This window comes from Pholcus phalangioides, unplaced genomic scaffold (assembly GCF_987345545.1).
Source record: "Pholcus phalangioides strain wild (caught in Gottingen) unplaced genomic scaffold, Ppha-v1.0 ptg000009l_1, whole genome shotgun sequence".
NCBI lineage: Eukaryota > Metazoa > Arthropoda > Arachnida > Araneae > Pholcidae > Pholcus > Pholcus phalangioides.
The window spans coordinates 2,870,699-2,890,813 of NW_028301602.1; the positions used below are offsets into that span (position 1 = coordinate 2,870,699).

The following is a 20,115-nucleotide window of genomic DNA, read 5'->3' on the forward strand; positions in this document are numbered from 1 at the left end:
GCTGAGGGTATCGTCCCGAGAGATTGGAAACTGGCTAACGTTGTTCCGATATTTAAGAAGGGTAGTAGAGAAGTGGTGTCTAATTATCGTCCAGTGAGTTTGACGAGCTCCCTCTCGAAAATTTTGGAAATTATCATCAAAAGGCAGTTTGTGAAGTGGATAGACGAGAATAATGTATTGTCGGATAATCAGCATGGGTTCAGGAAGGGGAAGTCATGTGTAACTAACCTCCTTTGCTTCTATGATTACGTGACTAAGGCTTTGGGTAAGAGCAAAAATGTCGACGTTGTTTACCTTGATTTCCAGAAGGCATTCGATCGGGTACAACATGGCAAACTCTTGAAGCGTTTACACGAGATTGGAATAGGGGGCAACTTGCTGAATTGGATAGAATCGTGGTTAAGAGATAGGTCGCAACGAGTTATGGTGAACGGGGAATTCTCTGGTTGGACAGACGTCACAAGTGGAGTTCCTCAGGGAAGTGTCCTTGGCCCCATACTTTTTTCACTTTTTATCGACAAACTCGATCAGGGTATCGATGGAATTACTAGCAAATTCGCAGATGATGTGAAGCTAATGGGGGTAATCGGGAATGAAAGCGATAGGGAGTTGCTCCAGACCAACTTAGACAAGATTGCAGCATGGGCAAATGAATGGAGCATGACGTTTAGCGTAGATAAGTGCATGGTCGCTCATTTTGGTTCGAACAACCCACGGTTCTCTTACGAGTTGAATGGTGTCACTATCCCGGATGCAACTAGAGTCACCGATTTGGGAATTCTCATTGACGAGCGACTTAAGTTTTCTGAACATTGTTCAGCGGTTGTCAAAAAAGCGAATAGAATGCTTGGTCTCATTTTCAAAAAGGTCTCTTCGCGTTCTCCTAAAGTCATTCTTCCGCTTTTTCGAGGCTTAGTTCGTCCTGGACTGGAGTATGCGGTAAGGTTTTGGAGACCATACCTACAGAGGGACATAGACTTGATTGAAGGGGTGCAGAGAAGAGCTACGCGTGTCCTTATTGGCACACAGGGCTTGAGTTATGAAGAGAGACTTCATTTTTTGAATATGTTTACATTGGATGAACGCAGGTGTCGAGGAGATATGATCGAAGTGTTCAAAATTTTCAATGGTATGGATAGGATGGACCATGAACTTTTAGTACACCGTCAATCAACCGCTTTTACAAGGGGACACCAGTATCGATTGGTGAGGGACAATGCAAGGTTATGGTGTCGCAGGGAATTTTTCTCTAATAGGGTTGTTAATAAATGGAATAGCTTACCCCCGGAGGTAGTAAATTGTAACACAATTGACACGTTTAAAAAGAAATACGATAAACATGTTGGGGTAAATCGAGAAGCTATCCATTCTTAGAATAAGACAACCATAAGTATGCTTTATGGGCATTGTATAATATTTTATCATGTGTATATATTGTTTATAATTTGTGTTAATTGCATTTTTAATTGGGTTGCTGTATTTTTGAAACATATGACATCCATATTTTTATGGGCATCTTTTTATCAGCCACCTCGTTGGGCATTTTGCCTGTTGTGGCGTTGTATTTGTATTTGTATTTGTATTTTTCTTTAATTCAACCGAAATATAATTTGTAACAAATGATTAATATGTAATTTCGTACATGAAAAAAACTTAAGATCCGTAAAGTATTTTTCCTAATCTAACACACAGTTTTTCTTTCCAAAATCAAACTTGTTCAATCAAATGTGTAAGGTACAAGACGTAAAATAAATAAATTTATTTTTAGTCTATGGTGAGGGAGAATCAGAGATAGTACTACGAAAAAAAATATGCGTTTAAAAAATGTGTTTGCTTCTTAAGAATAAGGTGCTAGTTAGATTCGTGCAAATAATGTATTTAAACTATGTTAATTTTGAAATCAAATCCAAATAAATTGAATAATATTTTTATTTTAGAAAAATACACTGCTGGCCACCGTAAATGCAACACCCTGAAGGAAGCATGCAAATAATATGAAATTTACAACATGCATTAGCGGAGGTGAGATATGCAAATGATTAGAATTTCAGCGCAGACGCACATCACGCGCGCCTGTGGCGCCACTTCAAAGCGCTATTTAAGGCTTGGAGATTTCGACGATTTGAAGTACGGCAATTGTGTTTTTCTTATGGTTTTTTCAAAAAAACGATCAATTATGCCTCGTAGAAAACAGCGATCATCTTTTGATCAAGTATCCGAGTTCGACAGAGGAAGGATAGTGGCCTACCGAGATTGTGGATTATCTTTCAGGGAAATCGGTAGTCGTGTTGGACGAAACCAAACAACTGTAATGCGGATATGTGATCGTTGGATGCAGGAGGGTACGACGGACCGACGTGTTCGATCGCATCCACCTCAGTGCACCACTTCACGTGATGACAGGCGTATTGTGCGTATGGCAGTGACGGATCGCTCAGCCACATCACGAACCATAGCACAGCACATTCAGTCTGTACCGCATCATCCAGTGTCTGCGCGTACCACTCGACGCCGTTTACAGCAGAGTGGTCTGTCCGCAAGACGTCCATTGCTTCGTCTACCCTTGACGCAGAACCACAGACGTCTCCGCCGCCAATGGTGCGATGAAAGAAGGATGTGGACGGCACAATGGAATGAAATTGTCTTTACTGACGAGTCACGCTTCTGTCTGCAACACCACGATGGTCGGATTCGAGTCTGGAGACACCGTGGAGAGAGGATGCTGAACAGCTGCGTTATGCACCGCCACACTGGTCCTGCACCGGGTATTATATTATGGGGCGGTATTGGATATCTAGTACTCTAGTACTAGATCACTATCACTCCTCTAGTACGCATTGCCGGTACTTTAAAAAGCCAGCGCTACATCTCCGAGGTGTTGGAGCCAGTTGTCCTTCCTTACCTTCAGGACTTGCCCACAGCCATATTTCAACAGGATAATGCGCGACTACACGTGGCACGCATTGTCCAAAGGTTCTTCGTCAATCGCCAGATTGAATTGCTTCCCTGGCCAGCTCGCTCTCCGGATCTTTCGCCGATAGAAAACATGTGGTCCATGGTTGCTAAACGATTGACCCAGATTACATCCCCAGCTGCCACACCAGATCAACTTTGGCAACGCGTGGAAGCTGCTTGGTCTGCTGTACCTCAACAACACATCCAAAGTCTCTTTGAATCAATGCCGAGGCGTGTGGCAGCGGTGATCTCCAACAACGGCGGCTATTCTGGCTACTGATTTTGGCAGGAACCACACTTCACAGAAGTCTATAAATTTAATCATTTGATGCTTGGTCAACATGTTATCTACAAAATAAATATTGTTGCGATATCTCTTGTCTTTCTTGGTGTTGCAATTTGGGTGGCCAGCAGTGTAATTATATTTTTCATCATTTAAAACCAACATTTTGAATGTGAATTATAATGCGGAATGTTCATAAAAAAATTGAAATTAACTAATAGGAAAAATATATATTTCGTATTCAAATCATGTATGAAAAAGGAAATTTTTATTTTATATTTTTTTTATTTTTGGCGCAAGGATCGATTTGAATCGAAAACGTGAAATCTAATAGTACCATTTTTTCAAGTTAATTTCCTACATTTGCAAACATGACAAGAATTTATTAGTTTACAAAAATTATTATAAAATATTATTGTTAAAAAAATTAAACTAATTTTTTATTTAATATTTTACAATTAATTAAATTTTAATTTTTTATTAATTTTTCTTTGAATATCGGTTTCAATTTTTTTTTGTTTCAAAATAAAAATAATTTTTCTAACCTTTCTGAAAAACATAATGCGTTAACTTGCGCATGGACCGTAATATCAAATTTAAATGCAACTTCACGATTTTTTTGGTAATTAATCTGATTGCATTTTTTTAAATACCTCTATCTTCGATGGAGTAACAATTGATTACAAAATCAGAATACAAATACAAATACAAATACAAATACAACGCCACAACAGGCAAAATGCCCAACGAGGTGGCTGATAAAAAGATGCCCATAAAAATATGGATGTCATATGTTTCAAAAATACAGCAACCCCATTAAAAATGCAATTAACACAAATTATAAACAATATATACACATGATAAAATATTATACAATGCCCATAAAGAATACTTATGGTTGTCTTATTCTAAGAATGGATAACTTCTCGATTTACCCCAACATGTTTATCGTATTTCTTTTTAAACGTGTCAATTGTGTTACAATTTACTACCTCCGGGGGTAAGCTATTCCATTTATTAACAACCCTATTAGAGAAAAATTCCCTGCGACACCATAACCTTGCATTGTCCCTCACCAATCGATACTGGTGTCCCATTGTAAAAGCAGTTGATTGGCGGTGTACTAAAAGTTCATGGTCCATCCTATCCATCCCATTGAAAATTTTGAACACTTCGATCATATCTCCTCGACACCTGCGTTCATCCAATGTAAACATATTCAAAAAATGAAGTCTCTCTTCATAACTCAAGCCCTGTGTGCCAATAAGGACACGCGTAGCTCTTCTCTGCACCCCTTCAATCAAGTCTATGTCCCTCTGTAGGTATGGTCTCCAAAACCTTACCGCATACTCCAGTCCAGGACGAACTAAGCCTCGAAAAAGCGGAAGAATGACTTTAGGAGAACGCGAAGAGACCTTTTTGAAAATGAGACCAAGCATTCTATTCGCTTTTTTGACAACCGCTGAACAATGTTCAGAAAACTTAAGTCGCTCGTCAATGAGAATTCCCAAATCGGTGACTCTAGTTGCATCCGGGATAGTGACACCATTCAACTCGTAAGAGAACCGTGGGTTGTTCGAACCAAAATGAGCGACCATGCACTTATTAATGTATTTTAGAAATTATCTCATCGTCAACAACATATTTTACTAACATTAACAGATGACTTAACATCGAGGGAGAGAAAATGTGCAATGCACAGTACCTATTAATGCACCCATTCCATAAAGTAAAATAATAAAAAAAGTAAACTCTCGGAATCGCTTTATAAATCAGGATTTCTCTGAATTAGTAAAAATAATGTCATTAAAATGATGTAGTATGAATACGTAGATTGTTTTCTGCTTCCTTCCAGGAGAAAAAATAGAAAAATTTAACAAAACCGAAACGAATATTTACATCGAAAGCGAGTGATAAACACACAAGAGACCATTTTTATAAGTTTAAATCATAATTATCAACACCGCATTATTCTTGAACGCATGACCATCAACTTTATTTATGATTACCATGTTGCACAATATTTACATTACACGTCACTTCAATTCCATTGAATCTTCTGTTCTTAAACATAAAGAAAATACAGTAATAACGAAGAATGTCACTAAAGTATAATGAACACTCACGTTTTAAATATGTACGCTAAAAGTTCAACGGTCGAAAAGCTTTCATAAATTTAAATCAAATTAGAAGCAATATTTTTTTCGTTTTCCACAAATTTTTCGGGGCAATATTTCTTTGGAAAAAGGGTACACATGTGTATAATGGGATCGGAATCTTTTCTGTGGAATGTGTGAGAGGAAACTTCTCTCTTCTAATATTTTTCATCTAAAGTCCTTGAAGGTACTCGTCAGGACTCATAATTCCATCACCTGCAATAAAAATTTAGAAACATACAATTTACTTAGGGGGCAAAACCAGCGTGTATTTCATTATTTGTGAAATTCCACCAAATAATGGGCCCGAGATTACAGCGTTAAAAAAAAAAACTAAAATCCAACGAAACGTTCGAAAAACATGCGAAAGTATCATTAAGCAATAACTATCATCTTGTGAGTCCATTGTGGAGCATTAACACATAACCAAGGAAAGTCTTTGGAGTGTTAGCTTCATATTAATTCGAACATTTACAGAAGAAAATTTTTTTTCCAATGCTTTTATCGGTAAACTTCTTAAAACCTTTAGCGTTGGAATGGAAAAACCATTGAATTTTACACCGCGTATCAATTATTTTATATATTCAAGATAAGAAATATATACCCTTGGTTAAAGTGAATAAAAAATTTGAAACAATTTTATACACTTTTTTTATAAACTGTTTTGTATTTTCTAATTTTAAATTCGATACTTCGAAATTAAAAGAAGAAATTTGAATTTTCTCACACCAAGATGGGTTAATTTTGATTCCCAATCCCAAAGCTGAATGCTTTGCATTGTTCAGCAACGAGCCGTCACCTGAGTGGAAATGTTCTGCGGTATAATAGTCTTCATAATAGTGTGCATTTTCTACGCTATTCTTAAAATTCTTCTAGATTGTGCTGCGGTACCACGATTGTCAGTGACGTACGTCGCAGATTTTTCCTAGTGGAATTTCATATTTTTGTTAGGCTTGAAACCATAAATAATACTATAAAACTATAAATGCAATACATGAAAAAATAATAACGCGAAATGAATAATAATAATAAAAAAATAATTAATAATAAAAACAATACAATCCAGTGTAAGACAAAGAAAATCAACGTTCCTTAGAGAAAATACAAATTTAATTTATGGAGTAAAATTGATTAATTAAAAATTACACTTCCCGATTTTACTGAAAGAACCTAAAAGGAACATTTTGAATCAAATTAATTCCTTCTTAGTATAACTTCCTTGTGGGTTTATTACATATTTTTGCAAAATTAACTTTGTTCTGAGAGACACTCTTAAAATTCATAACTTGAGAAACATTTTTTCTATTGCATATTATGCGAATACTGAAAGAAAAAGAATTTCGTGATGTCCCCTCGTTTGCAAAAAAAAATAAATAAAATTTATATTTATATGATGCGAAAAATGTAAAATAGGTGACATCCATATTCGCATGTCATAAAATGACGATAAATAAATAAAATAGTTCTCCGTAAAATATCTCATGATGTGCCAAAAACGTCTGTTAAAACAGAGATCAATAATTTAAAAAAAAACAGAAATACATATTGAGTTGATATAGAATAAAATTACCAAATTTTTTTAAACATTCTTTTTTATTAATTTCTTTTATGAAATGGAGAATCTTTAGGTGACAATAAAAATCGCATGAAATAAACGCCTGTCAAATGTCATTCTCATTCCCCAACTTAAAAAAAATGTGATAAATCACCTGAATATTAACAAATTCATACGAAGAAAAAGAAATATTCAAATGATTTTTTCTCATGAAATGAATATAAATTCTTATATGTCCCAATTGATGCGCTCAATGGTTTTGACATATATATTTCAAAATGTGAAAAATAAATATTTATACTTAAAATTTTCAAGAAATAAGAATTTTTATGAATTTTTTTTGCAAATAATACATATACAGTCGAATCCCGTTTTAACGAATACCGTTGTAGTGAAAATCTCATTTTAACGAACACTTTTCTAATCCTCCAGATAAGTTTACATAGGAATAATGCAGAAAACCAGCAATTCCTTTATAACGAAATTTCGTATAACGATGTGATTTCTTCGGTCTCGTGGAGTTCGTTAGAATGCGATTCGACTGTATTTAGATATTTAATTTCCCTTAGTACGTTTACATATTGTATATTTTAATTAATTAAAAATAATAGTTAAAATAATAAATTAATAATCAATCAAAAATTAAATTAGTAACTATATTTTTCTATTTATAGTTAATGTTTCAATAAAAATTTTGATTCAAGACAGGAAAGATGACTATTGTCATTTTTTCAACCTGAGATCTTTAAATAAATACAAAACTCAAATACAAATACAAAGCCACAACAGGCAAAATGGCCAACGAGGTGGCTGAGAAACAAAAAAACAAATGAATCATCAGCATTCACGTACAGAGACTGGATGATTAAATTAATTTGAAATATGGCACAGTCTAAAATGCATGAAACATAATCCGCTAAACCGTTTGGAATGGTTATGTATAGCCTTCAAATCCGTATTTTATCTATGAGATGATAAAATATTCGAGTCTGGAAGTAAAAGGAGATTAGAGCTTCTTTCACCGTTGGAGAAAATAATGTTGATGAATGTTAAGTGTTAGCTCCCTGTCGTTTATTTTCATATTGATTCCATTTTTTAACATATTTTTCTCGTTAAATCTGTACGGATGCTTCAAACTAAAATAAAATTCCCGTTCACACGAGTAACTACAATTTATGTCCACCCATTGATAAAATATTTTGCTGACTAATATAATGAAAAGATTCCAAATTTTCTTTGACAATTTAAATGTTTATGCTTATGAATGGATGCAATACGTTACGCACATGGTGGATGAGACTACATTTTCACCCATTGCAAGATATATATTTTCATAAAGATCGCGCATTTACACAGGAATCTTTCAGAAAAAGAATCTATTTACTATTACTTTATTTCTTCGATGTCCAATTTATCTGGTGACAGAATCCGTTACTGTCAGCTATTTGCTGGTATTTGATGATCTCGTCCTCGATAAGCAATTAAAACAATACCCTGTAAAATAAATCCTACCTGCGCATTTCCGAGTAGCATTGTAATAATCGTAAAACTGAATATCTAAGTATTCATTTTTTTAATTACCATGATTATATATCATAAATCGCCGCCTGGCAGTCCAGTGGTTAGGGAGCTAGCTTCTGACTGTGCAGGTCTGGGTTCGGGCATGGATGTCTACTAATACAAACAAATTCCCTGGACAGATCGTAACGACCTGCTGGGAATACGTGCTGATCACGTTATTATTATTATTAAATATAGTAGCTTGGATTTTTTGTTTATTTTATGGTAATGAAATTATTTGATAAGATAACCAAGAAACTAGATTTTATACTGCCTTTTTTTCTCTTCGCGTTCAAATTATACAGTGATTAGGCAATACAGGTTTGGAAAGTTATTAGCTGACTCGGAAAAAAATGAAAATGATTGTTGATAAGAGTTTTACAAAGAATAATACTGCCACTGCCAAATACAAATAAGGTTTGAAAAGAAAAGAAGCAATACGAAAGGGAAATATAGAACTGTTAGATATACAAATGCAAATACAACGCCGCAACAGGCAAATTGCCCAACGAGGTGGCTGACTTAGGAGCATCATGGATCCCCGAGCCATTTTTTGGAGGCTCTACCTATTACTGCTACACCACACATGCACTCCGCCCACAACCCCCCCCCCCACGGAACCCCCAACGAATCGGTGCATGCGGGAATGTGCGTGTACGTGTAGTGAAACCTGACATGAAGTTTTTGTTTCTCTGTAATGCTTGTTATGTGTAGTGCTGCTATCTGCCGCCAGTTTTTCTAACTATGAGTGAAGTGTTATGATTGAATGATTTATCCGAATAATTATCACCCGATATCGTTAACCGATATATCCTGCAAAATTTTCGAGAGATGCATCGTCAATCAGTTACTTCCATTTGCCGACGATATGGGCTTAATCCCCTCAGTTCAGTTTGGCTTCATTCCTGGCCGCTCCTTACCAGTGCAGCAGTTGATTTGTCATGATATATGGGAGAGTGCTATAGACTCTGGACAAGAGATTGATGTAATTTACGTCGATTTCCAAAAGGCATTTGATAAAGTAGACAGATTGCTACTACTGAGGAAGCTAGCTTGCATGGGGGTTCCGGATAAAGTTGTGAGGATAATTCAAGAACTGCTGTCAGACAGAGTTCATCAGGTTCGCGTAGCCAGCGTCATGTCTAGAGAATGTCAGGTGCCAAGCGGAGTTGTCCAGGGATCGGTGTTAGGCCCGATCTTATTTACTTTGTACACTTACGATATTACTCAGGCTGTGTCACCCATCTCTCTATTGCAATTCGCTGATGACGTGAAGTTATTCTCTCCAGTGGAAAACACTAGGGGCTTAAGAATTGCATGCCAACAACTTTTCCAGTGGAGTTGTCAGTATAAGCTACCTATTTCATCATCAAAAAGTGGATCAATGCATTTAGGTAGACGCACCGATCCTGAATATTACCAACTAGGTAATGAAACGTTACAGCAATTGGATACATGCGTGGATTTAGGTATTGCAATGAGCCGCATTCTGGATTTCACTGATCATTATCATGGCATAGTCTGCAAAGCTAATAGAATTTCATATATGTTACGTACGGCATACCGTAAGTGTGATGCGCATACGTTGTCATATGCTTTCTGTGTGTACGTTCGCCCGACCCTGGAGTTCTGTTCGCAAGTATGGAGCCCTTACAAAATCAAGGACATACAGCTCCTCGAAAAGCCACAGAGGTCGTTTACTAAACGAATACCTGGCATGAGCGGTCTATCCTATTGCCAGAGACTTCAATTTCTGGGTTTACACTCACTGGAATGGCGTAGAATCGCTGCAGATCTGAAGATGTGCTACAAACTAGTCCACCAAATTGTTTATCTACCAGCGAGAGAGCCTTTCTTTGAGATCATAGACAGGCGAGTTAACCTACGTAGGCATCGCTTCCAAATAAGAGTACCAATGGCTAGAAGGGATTGTTTTTTCCACGGATATAGATGCCGTGTGGCAAGAATATGGAACAGTCTTCCATCAGAACTTGTATGTGCCTCCTACGCAAGATTTGCTTCCAATATTGGGGATTTCGACCTGGCTCCGTATGCGAAGTGCTTCCCGTACTGACTATTATTATTATTTTTTTTTTTTCTTTTCTTCCAGTATAAGTGCATTTCATGCCTTCTGGGGTTATTATTATTGTAAATTGTAAAAATTATCTATCTAAGCATAGAAAATATATATCGTTGTAGGACTGTTGCTCTCTGTGGCGAGACTTTTCAACGGGGAGATCGGCTCGCATTTGCGCCTTGAAGTTAGGAACCACAGAAAACCAACTTCAGCCGACCACCACTGTGGGGGTCGAACCCGGATCGTCGCATCGCGAGTCCGTCACTATAACCACTCGTGTTATACCATATTTTATACAAATATCGGAAATACTGATTACAGTATCTGAAGCCTGATTTGTGCGTATACTGTGATTCCCTGAATGTACAGATGAATTTGGCTAAATCGAAATTGATTAATTCGAATTTTTGAACATTTTGAATTTTAGGAATGCTTCTTCAGTTTCCTATTCAATTTAATGTTGGAATTATCGGTTTTAATTCGATCTCTTTTTTTTGCTAATGTCATGAATAATTCGAAGTTTGATCTCGATATGCCATTCATAATATATAACTCTTCTCTGAATTCCGGACAAACTTTTACTCATATTTTACTTCATTCCGTGATTTACTGATCTTTCTAAAATACATGTATATTATGGAAACAAAACAAAAAATCCGATTTTTTTTGTTGTTGTGGCTGTATGCAATGTTTCGTTATCAGTCTCCCACACACACTGGCTTTTGTTTTTCCGCGGGCAGTTGCTGGTGTTTTGTCGGATCTTGGATGACTTCATCAGCAATTGCCAATATCTGCAGATGCAAATACTACTCAGAAAATACGAAGCTTGTTGTGTATCACTCTCACACAGACGGAATGTTTAAGCTGGATTGCTGAACACAGTCATTTGGCTGGTGAAATGAGTTGGATATTCATGTCTCTAGCATTATTGCTCGTTTACTTTAGAATACCAATCTTGCTTAGCAACATTTTTAACCATGTCAAAATACGTCTAGCTTAACTCTTAAAAAGCTGTTGTGGATTTGCGAATGAGGACATTGGCGAAGTAGCGAATAAAATCACATTGAATATTCTCATGAAGGGAACGGAAACGAATCTACTAAAGCTACTGAAGCCCCTATTCAAACACTTTCAGAAGCATAACATGTTTCAGTAAATGAGTCCATTGAAGCTCAAAAATCGCATCTTTCATTTTCTAAATCAACTTGAAGATTTTGTGCAATGTTCAAGAGCATCAAAAAGGAGGCAAATGAAAACTACAAATTCACAAGTGAATTTTGTTTATTAGTGAATTTAGTTATTTTAGTAGTTTTCGTTTACGTTTTATGCATACAAACACTAGTTGCAACAATAAGAAAACGGGCATAGTAAATTATAACACTCACTACACTTTTGTAAACATTAAGAATTTTTTGATTTTTTTTAGTGAAAGTATATGTGTCCTAAATTGACGAATCGGATAATTTGAAACTTGGATAATTCAAACTTTTTTTTGCTGTCCCCGTGAGCTTCGAATTAAGAAAGTTCGATTGTACATCACAGCATTTTCAGAGACAACAGGCATTACATACCTTTCGGTTCAGAATTCTTCTCCGAGAATATCTTTGACCTTGCACTGAGTAGATCAGCAAGAAACTGGATGGCTTCCTCCCTACACAAGACAGACAAAATACCATGAGTTTTAAGAATGTAAGATTGTGAAACTGTTGAAAAAATTCGAAAAAGAAAGTATTTAGATATGCATTAACTCATATTGATATTTTAAAATGTTTCCGTTTTACTAATAGGTTCCAGTGAACCAAATAGAGTTTTTTTGAAAATTTATCTTCTCTTTGAAAACTCGAAAGTAATTTTCATCATTTTGAATTCAACCTTAACGCTGAAATATCACTCATTTTGATTCATTTGACGTTACTTGCAGGAATTTTAAATACATTTCTACTATTGGTTTCATGCGAGTTCCCAGAACAAAATGACATTTCACGGGGTTATATTTATTCAGATCAAATTAGTTATACTATCTGTTATCAATCATATTAAGTATTATCGTTAACTTCTACTGAATGGTTATCATTTTTTAACGTAAGTTTAAAAACAAGTTGTTTTCAAGAATTTTTAGTTAATGAAAGTAGTTTTTCCCGTGAAAATAATTCTTTTTAAACGAGGAGCCACATTACCTGCTTCTGTCGGCACCGAAGAGCTTCATCCCATCGTAAATTCTATTCTCGTTCCCAGATTGCATTCTCTTTCCAAATCCTCTGGCCGTCGAGAGTTCCATGTTCCTGAATCCTCTCTTTTGTCTGTCCAGTGGCAATAGACTTGACGGAGCTGGAAGGCATGATGCCATTACCACGAACATGAGCAGGATCGAAGCGATTACTGACAAGCGATTCATTTTCTTTCTCTTACTTTCTTCTAGGTGTTTTTATATTGTCTAACAACCTTAGATTTAAAAAAAAAGCATATATTATATATATAGTCTCACATATTGACAATAAATAATTACTACATTTATTACACTAAGCAGGTACTTTTTTATTGCAAAACATTTAAGACAGACAATGGCTATGCTTTTTTGTTGGACACGAGAGGGGCGTGTGTATTTGCGTAAATCTGAAAATCCCGGGGTGCACAGAATTAAACATATTGATGATCTGAATCATTCAATTGACTACAACCAAAATAAATAAATTCAGTCTGTGTACCCTGGGGAGGATTTGCAATCATTATATCTATGCTACTTTCCTCTTCTACCAACAGCCATAATAGTGATTAATTTCAGTAGTCATTCTCAATTTGTGATATCAATTGATTATCCTGCCATTCATTCTTATAGCTCCATAATTTTATATGCATTACTATATACAATTTCAGGATCTGATCTGTTTTATTGCTGTAGTTCATAATAAAATTTCTGGTGGAATATTTGTTTACACGAAGCAAATTTATCGATTCAAACTAAACTTAGTTTCGTCACTATGCACTCTGCTGATACTGTAGCTGTTTATTTGAATGATTTACAACTGACTCAAGATTTATAGATCACATGCTTACACAGCTACTGAATTTACTGTTGAATTAGATAATGTATAAAGAAATATTAAATCCCCAAACTCTTAGTGTTAATAGGTGACATTAATATTGATTTTTTGAATACAGAAACGAATACCCATACTCAGTATATTGATCTACTTGCTTCTAATGGACTAAAACCATTAATTACTGACATAACCCGTCCTCTTTCTCATTCTTGTCTGGATCATATTTTCACACATCCACTCTTTAATTAATATTTTAAAATATAATTCGGCTATATTTTTTACTGATATAACTGATCATTTTCCTGTTCTCTGTAATTTGACGTTTAAAAAACCATGATCGACAGTCTTACCAACAATTAATTTGCCTAGAACTATTAAAGTTGTTAATTATAATGTCATTTCTTCCTATTTATCCAATTACAATTTTGGCTCATATTTTTGCGATGCAGGTACTGCATTCTATGACTTTATTCTTAAACTCGAAACAGTACTGATAAATCATACTCAATCATACTTAAGTGCTTCTAAAAAAAGTAGATATGCTGCTTGGTTTATTGATGAACTCAGTAATCTCATAAAAAAATAAAACAAAAGCTCTATTTTAAGTCTAAAAGATTCCCATATGATATTCTCATACTAACAGCTTACAAAAATGTTGTTTCACTAATTAGATCACGAATTAAGATTGAAATACTAATTACTACACATCTGAGTTTAACAAATGTATTACTCCGTCTAAAAGATTTCAATTCATTAAAAAACTAACTGGTAATATTGATAAACAATCAAAATTGTTCTCTAAAACTGCCTTGAGATTTCTCGCTGATAACTTTAATACTCATTTTACAAATTTGACGATTTTTCCCGCTTTCCCCTAATACATGCAGGCAATTTATTTCATACCATCCAAACACAATATTTTTCCCCCCACACAAGCGATAAAATTCAAAAAATTTATCAATAATTTTCCATCTACTGTTTCCGCTGGTATCCTTCATACACGTATTATGAAAAAAACTTTATTTAAACATTAAAACGATTGAAACGATGGCTCAGCTAATAAACTCCTGTTTTGTAAATGGTATTTTTCCCAATGCTGCTTAAAAAGTGCTGCAGTCACACCTTTGTATAAAAAAAGGTGGCATAAACGGCATAAACAACTACAAACCTAATTTCTGTTGTGAATTCTATCGCAAAAATTTTCGAAACATTAATTAGAAATAGACTTTATTCCTTTCTTCATCACTCAATTTTTTTCAGTAAATCAATTTGGATTTCTACCAAATAAAAGTACTGAATCGGCCTTCTTCGAATTTAGCTCTACAGTTGACTATTTTTCTCGATATAAAAAAGCATTCGACAGTGCGTCCCCTAAAATACTTCTTGAGAAATTAAACTTTTGTGGAGAGGGGGATTTCGTTGGACCAATTAAAATCCCACCTAACGAATAGACAACAATATGTGAAATGCTGTGATGTAGTTAGTAAGTTAATGAAAATCAATCAGGTGTACCTCAGGGATTGATTCTTGGACCTTTACTTTTTCTAGTTTTCATCAATGATCTCTGTGAGCTCAATTCCGCAGGCAAGATTATAACATTTGCCGATGACACAGTTTTAATTTATAAGGCAAAAGACTGCCATTCACTGACTAAAGCATTATTAATCAGTGACTTAATTAAAATCAGGAATTTGTTTTCTGCTAATTGCCTCGAACTAAATATTTCCACAACCAAATTCATTAATTTTTCTTTGCAATCAGATGTTCAACAAAGCTTTAATCTTATCTTTCACAAATTTGATTGTCTCCGTACCCTTTGTGAGTCTGTTCATCTTCAGCAGATTAATACCATTAAATACCTAGGAGTTTTAATCGATTCAAACTTAAAATGGAAATCACATATACAGCATATTCATTCTAAACTTCGATATCTAATTTAGATTCTACTACCTCAAATAATACATCAACTCATTATTTCTTTTGGAATTATATTACGTCTTTTGTCATTCTTATCTGCTTTACGGACTATCAATTTGGGGATCTGAATACATTACTAATCTTCTCCCTTTGATTTGTATTCAAAAAAGACTAATCAGACTAATCACCAACAACTATAGTTCATCGTCACATGAGCTTTACCTTTCATTAAATGTCCTCCCTTTGCGGCATTTAAACTTTCCAAAATCTATTTTTATTTTGGAAAAAACAAAACAAATTTCTTTACCAATTAATATAGCTTTAGATCTTCCCCAAGATTAAATCATTTTTATTTGATTCCAAAATTTAATAAAACAGTTGGTAAAAAACATTTCACCTATCTGATTCCAAATCTTTACAATAATTTACCAAATGAAATTATTAACAGTACATATCCGCTTTTATGAAAATCTTTAAAAAACATATTTTTTACTATCACTAACATTGAACATTTCTTTTAAAAACTGATCAAGAACTGAAAATAAGAACTCCACTTGGGCATTTATTAAAATGATCACTTTAACAGTCGATTATGCATAACAACGAAGCGTCGTTAGCAAATTTGATAAATATCTGGAATATAATGGATAAATATCTAAATTTTTTGAATTTATCTGTGATTATGCATAATACTCTAGTGTAATTGGTGAATCTGAAGAATAAATAAAATTCAAGGACAAATGTATAAAAAAATCTGAGCGAAAATTACATTAATATCCCGTAATACGGGACATAAGTGGTTCATCAAATTGTTTCAGACATCTTACTAGTCCTTGTTCTGAGAACAATTGTGACTGGTATAGATTATTTTAGGTATTTGATTGATTACAAAGCTGACATCAGAATTAAATATATGCAAAGTGCCTTTGTTAGAGTAAAGAATAAAGGCCAGTCACATATTCTTACGAACCGCCAAGAGAAGGTACAAATGCATGATCAAAATTATCAGAAAATTAAAATGATGCCGAAGAGATCGGTGAAGATTAGTGATTAGGGTTTTTCTTTTTTCTGTTAGAATGTGATATTTGTGTAGCTATAATTGAAAAATTTTAACTTGGCTGGATTGAAGAAAAAATTATGCACCAGCCAGATATATATATCAGGTCGTACCATATAACAATGCAAGTCATGTATAATTTTCATTATTTGTTGATATTTATGTGATATACATATAGTTTTCTCAATATTTTCAAAGAAGAAATCCATTAAAATTAAACTTGGCATTATATTTCATACGATTTTACCAACCACATTTGCCAAAAAAAAAAATACTTTTACCAAACTAAATTTACTCGTTGTAAAATTATATTTAAAATAATTTCAAATTTTCCTATTTATTCTATCGTAATAGAACTGAATGCCACAATTGCCAAACCGTAGCTCGATGCGTCCTTTGTTTAAACACAATAACGCATAATAACTCTAAACTAATGCTTGTTTCGAAAAGTTGTTCCAGTGAAATACAACTGAAAAAAGTTTGAAATATCCACTTCGAAAAAATTCGAGCAAGTCAGAGCCATCCATGCTCACACAATCAACGTCGATAACTACTGGCTCAACGATGTCTCTGGAAATATATATATACATGTATATTTGTAAATCAATTCAATGACATGGCTGTAAGTCGACTGAAAAGACCCTCGAAAAACCTTTAAAGAAGACTCTCCAAAAAATGAGGGCTATTCAAAACCATTCTTCTCCATTATCGTCATCGGAAAAACGCTCGAAATGCATTTCGGCATTCCGCATGAGTATGTCCCCATGAATGTTGAAAACTCGATTCATGTCAACGAATGCGTTCGTACGTGCTATTGTATAAACTGCATATATACATACGTTCGATTTGGTTATTGAATAAATGCCTCGTTTCAAAACATATTATTAAAGCCGCTATACTCTCGCGAGTCTTCACTCAAAACAGAAATTCTACTAAAGAATTTCTATCCAATCAGAATCACCTAAAAATAGCGTATTTCCAGCAACAAATGAAATTCCGATCGTAAAAATGTTTAATTACAAAAGAGGCTTTCATTTTTCGAGGGGAAAAAAGCAAATAAGATGAAAGGAATCTTTTATCAAGTGCAATAAACTAGAAACTCAACAAAACGTGAATACAAATGGATGAGAATTTCTCGACAGTAACGAGTTTAATCTAAAATTCCACCAGAAGAAAAATTCCAAAAACTTATTAAAAATTATGTACGTTTTTTCTTTCTTAAGACAGGAAATATTAAATAAAATTTTCATGAGGATGTGTGAAATATTGCGCGAAAGTCGAAAATTTTCAGGATAATTTGGAGTTTTTTGAAAAATCTCTTGCGTGTGTTCTTTTTTCTTTACTGGACATTAATTACAGTATTTTTAGGTTGAATTAGGGAAAGTTTCTTTCCAAAATTTCCTTTATATATCAAGTAAGTTGATTCTGAAAATGGAAGTGAAGAAATAATGGGTTTGAAGCATACATGCTCAACCTACTGGGCCCCCGAGACAAATGTGGCCCGCAACCTCAAACTCAATTTTGTAAAAATTAACCAAGCAGCACATAACCAGATCTTTTAAGTGACCGGAGGGACCGTGGTACATTCACAGATCACATAAGTAACCTGGGACGCTGTTCTAGATCACTTAAGGGGCTCATTCTTACTTCCTTTAAGTTGCCCGCGGCACATTCCAAGGCTGCTTAAGTGATCTAAAACAGCTTCCTGGGAATATGAGTGGTCCGAGACCCATTTGCAGATCACCTAAGTGATTTGGGACGCTGTTCTAGTTCGCTTTCACTGTTCTGGTTAAGTGGCTCGTGGCACATTCTTACTTCACTCAAGTGGTCCTAGGTACATTAACAGACCACATAAGTGACACGCGGCACTTTTCCCAGACCACTTAAGGGAAAACTCTTCACACTTCCATATCACTTAAAAAGCCCGTCATATCACTTGAGAGACCTGGGGCGCTTTTACAGATCACTTAAGTGGTCTGCAGCATATTTACAGACCACTTAGTTGACACGCGGCACATTTTAGATCATTTAAGTGGTCCGCGGCACCCTTCCAGATTACCTAAGTGACCCGCGATACATTCACAGATCACTCAAGTGACCTGTGGCACATTCACAGATGACTTAAATGACCTAAGGTAATTTTCCAGATCATTTAAGTGGTCCGTGACACGTTTTCAAACAATGAAGTGACCCACACTCTTCAAAAGGTCGAGCGCCCTTGATTCAAGGTGCGATGACACCGCTCGCCCTTGATTCAACTGATGGCGTGTATTTACATTACATTGAATTTAAAAAAATGCGGTAACCAAGAGAAGGTGGAAGCTTATACTGGCATGTTTCTAGATGCTGTTAAAAGCCCTATGCATTCGAACTCGGTTATAACGTCAGTAAATGGTGGTCCCGGCCGATTCCCATAGAGAGTAATATTTATAAACTTTACGAACAACGTCGATGGAAACACAACGACCTCGGCCATAGGGATACAGTTATCACCGCTCTCACTTCCGTTTTTATGGGTGTTTTTGAAAACATTTTCAGAATAAGAGGTCAATTACGTCACATATATTCTTAATTTATATAATATATAAGAATATCCTAAATCCTAAATATGACATAGTGGCCTGTGGGTTCCGACTGAAATTGGCAATCAGTGCATACCCCTGAGTCATTTCTTAGCCATCCTGGACTAGTAGTGCTATTCTCGCCATGGTTGTATATGTTTTATTTTTAAACTACTTAGAGTTTAATATTACCCATATTGGGTTATTAATCTAGGGGGAAAAGAAAGCTTAAGTAGGCTGGAGGAGAAATAGAAAGCAGAAAGTGTCACTCAACAGGGCAGTGACAGAATGTCACTTCATCAGCCTGTTAGGACGTCATTAAGTTATAATTAATGCTATTCTTTTAACATTAATCATTCATCATAATGCATATATTACCTACTCTCATTTTTATGTTCAGCGTCAACTATAGATCATATTAATAAATGCGATTATATGTTATTAAATGCAGTTAATTATGATTATTTGATTAAATATATATTATCTACAAAATTTGATATTTTGCAGTTGGTCTAATTATTTACATCATATATAGCTGCTTATATACATTTTTCACAATCCCGGTACCTCCGGTCTTTTCATAACCAGAAAGTTTTTGGGTCTGGAAAAAGCTGATATCTGATCTTTTGGGTAAGTGGATATTTCCCTAAGATGTTGGTATTCTGACTCTTCAAGAGTTTGGAAGAGATTATTAGCCAGCTTTTGAGCAAAGGCGTGTATGGTGGGCATTCCTATATCGTTTCTTATACTTCTATTCCTTATGAACCAATTGGCTCCCAGCATAGCTCTAATTGTATTGTTTTGATATTGTTCTAATTTAACCATGTGTTGATTGCTCGAGTAGAGCCACACTGGTGCAGCATATAAAAGTATGGATCTGATAGCCATTTTGTATACATTTAATTTGTTCTTGATTGTCAATGTTGATCTGCTTGCAAGTATGCGTTTTAAAG

General features: G+C 34.9%; 1 protein-coding gene across 1 annotated transcript in view; it reads right to left on the reverse strand.

Annotated features, from left to right (window-relative positions):
• Positions 1 to 5,206: 5,206 nt before the first annotated feature.
• Positions 5,207 to 20,115, reverse strand: part of LOC149081625 (uncharacterized) — a 90,133-nt gene continuing 75,224 nt past the window's right edge. Inside the window, exons 2-4 of the mRNA XM_089236835.1 lie at positions 12,764 to 13,028; positions 12,158 to 12,237; positions 5,207 to 5,610 (exon numbers count right to left, since the gene is read on the reverse strand). Coding sequence (XP_089092961.1) covers positions 5,567 to 5,610; positions 12,158 to 12,237; positions 12,764 to 12,981 — 342 coding nt within the window. The 5' untranslated portion in view covers positions 12,982 to 13,028 and the 3' untranslated portion in view covers positions 5,207 to 5,566. The remainder of the gene's footprint in view (positions 5,611 to 12,157; positions 12,238 to 12,763; positions 13,029 to 20,115) is intronic.